The 8,822-nt window shown below is 44.9% G+C and overlaps 1 protein-coding gene across 1 annotated transcript in view; it reads left to right on the forward strand.

Annotated features, from left to right (window-relative positions):
- The window catches only part of LOC106810818 (protein ecdysoneless homolog), a 17,393-nt gene extending 12,796 nt beyond the window's left edge, over window positions 1-4,597 (forward strand). The window contains exons 9-10 of the mRNA XM_014814271.1: window positions 712-869; window positions 1,800-4,597. Coding sequence (XP_014669757.1) covers window positions 712-869; window positions 1,800-2,153 — 512 coding nt within the window. The 3' untranslated portion in view covers window positions 2,154-4,597. The remainder of the gene's footprint in view (window positions 1-711; window positions 870-1,799) is intronic.
- The last annotated feature ends 4,225 nt before the right edge of the window (window positions 4,598-8,822 follow it).

Below are 8,822 nucleotides of genomic sequence, written 5' to 3' on the forward strand. Positions count from 1 at the left end.
CGGTCCGTCCGCCGAGCGTCCCGTCCGTCCGTCCGTCAACAGTGGGGCCACAATCTAAACGGCTCGACGTACGGTCACGATATTCGGGACGTGGGGGGTATTTCGAAAACGAGTTGGATGTCGAAGCTGGGGGTCAAAGGTCAAAGGTCAAGAGGTGTAAAAGAAGGGGAACATTCCCTCCTTAACTTAAGGTATAGGGAGGAAATGCAGAATTGCGGCCACAAATCTAACGGCTCGACCTAGGCTCGTGATAGTCGGTGTATAGCATCATGGTAGGAAAAGCCATCACTGTGCCGAAATTGGAGATCACAGAGTCAAAGGTCAATGGGGCACAGGGCAGATTTTAGACATTTTCTGAGGACATGGTGTGACCGAGCGATTGAAAAACTTTTTTGTTTCAGCGGTGACCTACCATTTTTATGGCTTTATTGAAAGGACCATGAAATGTGCTTTCCACTGACCGGCGAAGAGTAAGTGTCTGATAACCTTTTGACCTCAGAGGAGGGTTAAACATGTGATTTGTTGACTGTTAACAAAGGAGTGAACTGCTTTTGCTATTAGAGCCCCCCTCCCCCACTTGCCCTTCCCCCTCCCCCTGCCCCTTCCCCACCCTCCCCACCCCTCCCCACACCTTCCCACTACCCTCCATCTACGATAGTGGGCGGGCAGACGAAAATCTACAGGAGTACATAGTTGTTATTCGTGTTGCAGATAAGAACGTTGCAGACGAAAATCTACAGGAGTATATAGAGTTGATGGACCGTGAACTTGCACGCACGCACGTGGGGCAAAGCTTTGAGCGAGAGCTGGCGCGAACCAACGTGGGCCAGTGCTACGAGCGTGTCGAGACGACAGTCACCGAACACTTTGTGAGTACTGCCTAATACGGCCACACCTGGGTTAGCGATAACCTCTACGGAGAGGACACCTGTCTTTAGAGGACACTGGTTGTTGCGCTTGAGTAACAGTTATGTAGTGAATCCACCTCTATTGAAGGCACACCTGTCTATAAAGGACACTTCATTTAAGTGTTTCATTTAAGTGGCAATGGCTAGAGATGTGTTCAGTGAAACCACCTGTATAGAATAGACATCTTGTCTATAAAGGGGACAAAGTTTTGGGGTAACCCTGAGTGATGATGATTATATTTATACCACATACGGACCAACTATGTCCTACAGAAGGCACTGTCAGGGGCAGAGTGAAGCAGTAGATCAGAGCATGATCACACAATGGTGTAGTCTGCACATTCAAATAACTAGCATATATATCCCTGATCATTAGGCACAAATTGTGACGCTAGAGGGCAGCACGTTGTAGTTAGGTTAAATTACGCGCTAGTATCACCCATGATGTGTATAGTGTGCAGAGTCTACCAGAATAGTCCTCATTTGTAGTGGGCTGGGTTTTTCTACTTGTACTAAGATTCTATGTTTTGCCGATTGAATAAAATAACCAGTTATTTTTCCTCTTTGTCATCTTATTTTGGGGGCTTCCACCCCAGGCATTCTGTTTGTACTGTGAACAGCATTCAGGGAGGACGATAGATAAAGATCCAGCAGATAGTGTAGCAGTCCGATCCGTAGCAGAACACAGATCCTGCTCTCACCTCCAGCAGCAGCTATGCCATCTCTCTAATGCCATCATTACTATTCCTAGATCAGGGACCTTCCGCTCACCACCACCAGCAGCTATGCCATCTCTCTAATGCCATCATTACTATTCCTAGATCAGGGACCTTCCGCTCACCACCACCAGCAGCTATGCCATCTCTCTAATGCCACCATTACTATTTGCAGAACACGGACCCTCCTCTCACCAGTGGCAGCGGGCCTCGCATAGAGGAGGTGTCATCAGGGCCGCGCATAGAGGAGGTGTCATCAGGGCCGCGCATAGAGGAGGTGTCATCAGGGCCGCGCATAGAGGAGGTGTCATCAGGGCCGCGTATAGAGGAGGTGTCATCAGGGCCGCGCATAGAGGAGGTGTCAACGGGCGACGATGACTTTGGTGACTACCGTCCCGTCGACGTTGACCTCAATCTTGTACACAACCTGCTGGAGTCCTACGATGCGCAGCGCGGCGCGCCCGGTCCCGCCTCCACCATCATCGGCTCCATGGGCCTGCACCTACCACCGAACGAGGATGACCACTGAACGAGGAGCGGGCAAGGGTGTGGACGGACGATGGCATGGGAAACGACGGCGAGGGATCGTGTGATGGCTGGCGGATGGATGGATGGATGGTCGACACATGCTAGCGATGCATAAGCAGTCTGTAAATAGCAAGTGATGTAGAAGGATGCGTTACCGGTGGCCTCGAGTCCCCCGCGTGCGTGCATGAGTGCGTGCGTAAGTCCACACATGTAGAGGTCACCTCTCTGTCTGCGTGGTAGAGATTTGGTGAAGGCATGATGCACACGGAGCGAAAGTGCGCGCTGCTCAGTTTTGACGTTTGGAGTCGCGACTCTGTTAGGTTTGAGCCGGCTACAAAATACAGCGTCATCCTGTATTTGTGGGTAAACATGGTAGAGGGCACGGCTCGGCGTTGCCACGCCACGGTGTGAACAAATATTCACGAGTGGTCAGAACGCGTATGATGGTGTATCGCATAACTCTCTCTCTCTCTCTCTCTCTCTCTCAGTGTGTAAGACACAGTTCTGTTGTAAAGTAGGTTGTGTATAAGAGATTGGTTTTTCACTTGTCGATGCTTTGATATTTTTATCTTGTGGGTTTCGTTGCTTTGCGAATGTTTGTGCGCCATGCTTTCACACGTCCTCTGCATTACTCAGCTGTCTGGTTTCCGATCGGTCTGACAAGACATTTCTGCCATAATTCCACATAATAAATTTTTTATATCAAATTTTAGCTACGTTTCATTGACATATAATGTGACTGATATCGTGGTGTTTTTCTCGTATGAATCGCTAAGGATGTACGATTGTGCAAATGTGACAGATAGATATTATTTACAGACATGATTGAGCAAATGCTGAGCGAGAAATACGTGGATTTGATGGGGTGTGATTCTGTAGTAATTTGTGAGAAATGATGTTATTTCTTTAGAATAGTGTGAGAGTGTGTGATTGTAGAGTAAGACCGTGCGTGCGTGCGTGCGTGCGTGCGTGTGTTCGTGTGTGTGTATGTGTGTTCGTGTGTTCGTGTGTGTGTATGTGTGTTCGTGTGTGTGTGTGCGTGTGCGTGCGTGTGTGGCCGCGTGTGAAAATGTTTTAGGAAGTACAATGTGATGCTACAACTACTCTTTACATGTACATAGTTTTGCATGTTGGCCAAACAACATGTCTAAGCAGGTGTTTGCATGTAGTGATATTCGTGCATAGGCAATGATGTAACAGTGAGAAAATACACTCCAGTTTTTGTCTACGTAGCTTATGCGTCTCGGGTGTATATGCTCAAAGAAGGATTTTATGATAATCAACAACCCTGCTAGTATTGGATGTTTCGTAAAGTTCGTAATGATCGTAAGTTCGGCAGAGAATATACAAGGCGAACATGAAGTTACTAGCCGCATTTATTCGCTCCTACTCCGTACAGTTCAACGAAGTGAATTCGTGACATCACAACTGTTAACTGTATCATGTACTTTGTATGGGTTTAGTGAAAAACGTCTGCATAATAGAGCATCGTTACTGATCGTACACCTCTTCACGAAGTTTGCGTTTGTGGTTTAGGACGCTGTGGGCGCATACATGATTGCATGGTATCTAACGGTGAACATAGATTAAACTGGATATCCGTCAACCGAATCACAACTTACCACATTATAGTAGCAGTTTACGTTCATTTGGAACGTTATTCCATTCGGAGACTCCACTCCAGGATATGCCCAGCGACTATATATAATATAGTCTGTTAGTACGTGTAATCTGAAGAAGCAGCATTCAACCTCACCTGAATCTCGTGTCGCTGGTATGTGTCTACTCTATGCTTATGTCATTACTGTGCAAGGTCTGTAAGTGTAAATGCATAATGCAAGGTGATGGCAACTGATTGATTCTCTAACTGCATTCGATTAATCACTTCATTGCAATTCGCAATTCGTGACTGAGCATCACAAAGGTCACGGTCATATTCATAGATACTTGGAACAACGAGTCTTTGTAGCAAAAAATATATGTTTAGGAAGAGGACTTCTTTACGCATTAACGAAACATGATGTATTTGTGTATAGCAGACGATGCAGTCTTGCATAAGCTTTCCTTATTGCTACCTATTGGGTGCAGTCTAGAGTTGTATCTCAATGCATCTAGGTTAACGTGTAAAATAGCATAACTGTTTGCTGTGCAATGTTCATGTACACCTGCTCGAAAACAGCAAGTCAAAGATTTGTATTTTGTTATACATTTTTATGCATTTTACTTATTTAATGGTTTACACTGTAGATAATGTAATACAGTAATAATACACATATCAAAATTAACTCATTATTCACTAATTATGAAAAAGTGACCAGTTCCCGATGCCATAGTCATATCCAGTGTGGTATTGAGTAAAATCAGAATTTCACGTATTTCTAATATTGTGCTTGCTGATATCAATAATCGAAATTCCGTAATAAACACAATTATGTGTAAAATAGACTTGTATATTTCCGTTCTTATATCCACGTTTTTGCTTTAGAATTTGCATCTTGAAATCATTTGCCCGCTATAGTTGCATAGACGCAGTTAAGCCACTTCGGCACTTCCCACCCCCTCTTTCTCCCACTCCCCAGGTTGTCAGCAAAGATAATGTATTTCGAAATAATAGGATAAAGAAACTAAGACTTTGGTAGTAAATACATTTCGTGTTTATTTACCATAATTTTTCCGCAGTGGCTACGCGTCCGGAACCGGTCGCCTAGCCTCCAGGCTACGGATCCGGACATCCACTCACACAGTGATCGCGCGACTTGCGTACACGCATGATTGCGCAATGGGACGCTCTGCTGATTGCCGTAAATATACAATATGAATATATGCACTCCTGCCGTCTATCCTTTCATCCGTCCTCTCTCGCTCTCTAGCTCTCTCTTTCACACACACACACACACGCAATTTTACGTTTATAATCGTAGCAACAGACCTCAGATGAGCCCAGACGCTCTGCGGCTCTTGTTCTCTTAGACCGTTGACAGAAACGGGGTGAAGTTACGAGATACTCGTACACTGTGTATAGAGGTCCACTCTGTCATATGAGAAAATTTTACTGGTAAGGCAAATATTAAGACAAATTTTGTTTCTGACATTTGACCCCAGACTGGCAGACATGGCTTCATTCTTGCTTGGGGTTGCTTGTAGTTGCAGTGTCCACAGTTACACAGTACGTAGATGTATCATGGCAAACAGACCGCCTCTAGTTCAAACAGAAAGCGGGAAGAAAGTGGCTCTTTGTCCAACGTACTGCAGAGCATCTTAGAAAATAAGTTGTTCAGGGGCGTAGAAGTGGGAGAACAGAGGTTGTGCTTTGTGTTTAAAGTTGTGTTCACGTACCCAACTATCAACACATTTAACAAACGTCATCTTTCGATGAAACCTTGCGGTCTTGAAACTAGGGGACGCCACTAACTATGGCTTCCTATCCCCCTCTGTATGTGTGGATTCACTCATGAGAGCTGTGTTCATCGCTAACTTTTAGAGCTCCATCTACGTTTGCTTGCACACTGAAGTCACACACAGTTGGTCACAAACACACGACTTCATTATAAGGCATGATATATCAGTCGGTTAGCCCGGTGACTCGTTTGACTACGGTCAATTACTAATGCGTCAGCACGGCAAAACCAGGGACATGGGGCCCGTTGTCTGAATAAAAAGTAGTCTTAACATTAGTCGTAACGTTAACATTAGTCGTACGTGCTATCTTAGCATTAACATGAGCATGAACTTTACAATGTTTCTGACAACGGCCCCCCTGTTGTCTTAGGGCACATAGCTAACTACAGACACATAGACATTATAGTTAGGATACTCACTGGAGCACGAAGGGTCGTTGTCGTATAGGGTACTACATTTATGTACCTAGGTTGAGGTAGTTTTAGGTTGTTTAGTATTATGTTTATATTTTGATATGAGGTATGTTTAGGGTTAGGGTTAGGGTTAGGGTTAGGGTACACTTCTGTAGTACAAGTCTGGTACACTTTGTGTATACATATATGTACCTCGGGTATACCTGATACGACAACGACCCCTTCAGCCTCACTGGAGATGTTTACTAGATGTTTTGTTACATCTCTGCATACATTCGTTATACACAGCGCGCTCACACGATATATTATTTATAGTGACTATACCCAACGAGTGAACTTTCAAGTCTGCGTAATCTTATAAGATTTCTACGAATCTTCTGCTTGATGAGATTACATTTTCCCGGATCTCGTACTGAAGCCACAAGAACTAAAGTGAACATTCGATCTCCTTCAGGAAGATGGGCGTCATTTTACTTGGTTCCTCTCTCACATGAGCGCATATATATATAAGTAAGAGCAGATATAGAAGGAGAGCGTACAAGGGTAAAATGCTGAAACCATGCTGCAGTATTAGTCGAATTAATAAACTTTTCCCGTTTTATTTTGACGATCCTTTGCAGTATTATTGATTAGCTGTCTTACCTTGTTCATATAAAACAAACCGCATGTCCCTACGATGCCCCTACGCTAAGATAATGAGCGGTGAAAATCTGGTATTTTCACCGAAACCCGACTCGGGATCAGTGTTTACTGCGTCCCTCACTCGAAGTGTTTCCAGTGTGTTGCTTCCGGTCGCCGCTGTGTAGCGCCATAGTGGCGCTGACTCACGTAATACTACCAGAGCTTACTATACATCCAGTGTGAGGTGGGCGTGAGGTGGGCACAGGTGGGGGTCATCACTATGGCAATCAATAACAGACGTCATTCCGGGACAGCGCGAGTTTCCTGAAGTTATTAACACTTCGAGTGAGGGACGCAGTAAACACTGATCGCGAGTCGGGTTTCGGTGAAAATACCAGATTTTCACCGCTCATTATCTAGCGTAGGGCATCGTAGGGACATGCGGTTTGTTTTATATGAACAAGTAAGACAGCTAATCAATTAAAACTGCAAGGATCGTCAAAATAAAACGGGAAAAGTTTATTAATTCGACTAATACTGCAGCATGGTTTCAGCATTTTACCCTTGTACGCTCTTCCTTCTTTATATCGCTCTTTGACTATAATATTATATAAGTACAGGCAGGGTAGACAGCGCCAATGTCCCGCATGCTAGCGTGAACGAAGCGAATGCCCTAAGCCAGTCGTTAGCTCGATCGTCTGCCAAGCGTTTATCATAATCGCGCCTCATTAAGCTGAAACAAAATTTTTTTCTTAACAGCGACGTGGGGATTAATGCACGGCGATATCGCGACGATGGGATCGGGGGGGCGTGCGCGAGTCGCAGTATGGAGGGGTCCGACAGCGCGCGGTGCTCGCTGATGAAAACATGTGTCGCCAGCATTCCTGTTGATGATTCACCGAGCCGGATGAATCGCAGCATCATGACACCGGGAAGCAAATTACCAAAAGAGCACGCACACGGGCAATATGAGAGCAGCAGCGGGATGATAGCGAGAGAGAGGGGGAGAGGGAGGGAGAAGAGGAAGAGAGGGGAGGAGAAAAGACGAAGAGGGGAGAAGAGGAAGAGAGAAGAGAAAGAGAGAGGGGAGAGGGAGGGGAGAAGAGAGGAAGAGAGGGGAGAGGGAGGGGAAGAGAGGAAGAGAGGGAAGAGAGAAAGAGAGAGGGGGAGAGGGTGAGAAGTAAAGAGACGAGGAAGGAGAGAGAGTGAGGAGAGAGAGATAAAGAGAGTACAAGAGCAAAGAGAGAGAGAGAGAGAGAAGAGAGAGGACTGAAAGGAGAGAGAGAGAGAGAGCAAAGGGGAGAAGAGTAGGAAAGACAGAGATAGAGAGGAGAGAAGAGAGTAGAGAGAGAGAGAAGGGAGAGAGAGAGAGAGAGAGAGAAAGAGAGAGAGGGGCCCAAGGCAGAAAGAAGACAACATAATGTTACTGTGTTAGTTATTATTAGACACTTGCTTATTCCCATGTACATGTAAATACACTAATGGTTAAACCTCGTGCATGTTTGCAGGCAATGTTAACACATTCCCTAGCATCACTGAAGCCATGAAGGCACCACAGCCGCCGACAATTAAGCTTAATTAATACAATTACAATTAAGAGAGAGACAGGGGGAGAGGGAGAGAGGGAGAGAGCGAGAGAGAGAGATAGAGTAGGAGAGAAAGAGAGACAGAGAGGACAAGACAGAAAAAAAGACAATATAGCGACAATTAAGCTGTATAACACACAGAGAACGAAAGATTCCAAAAATAGTATACATAGTTGTTATTCGTGTTACAGATAAGAACGTGGCGCAGACGAAAATCTACAGGAGTACATAGTTGTTATTCGTGTTGCAGATAAGAATGTGGCGCAGACGAAAATCTACAAGAATACATAGTTGTTATTCGTGTTGCAGATAAGAACGCGACAGACGAAAATCTACAGGAATACATAGTTGTTATTCGTGTTGCAGATAAGAACGTGGCAGACGAAAATCTACAGGAATACATAGTTGTTATTCGTGTTACAGATAAGAACGTGGCAGACGAAAATCTACAGGAATACATAGTTGTTATTCGTGTTGCAGATAAGAACGTGGCAGACGAAAATCTATAGGAATACATAGTTGTTATTCGTGTTACAGATAAGAACGCGACAGACGAAAATGTACAGGAATACCGTATTACATAGTTGTTATTCGTGTTACAGATAAGAACAGGGCAGACGAAAATCTACAGGAGTACATAGTTGTTATTCG

Source organism: Priapulus caudatus, unplaced genomic scaffold (assembly GCF_000485595.1).
Source record: "Priapulus caudatus unplaced genomic scaffold, Priapulus_caudatus-5.0.1 Scaffold476, whole genome shotgun sequence".
NCBI lineage: Eukaryota > Metazoa > Priapulida > Priapulimorpha > Priapulimorphida > Priapulidae > Priapulus > Priapulus caudatus.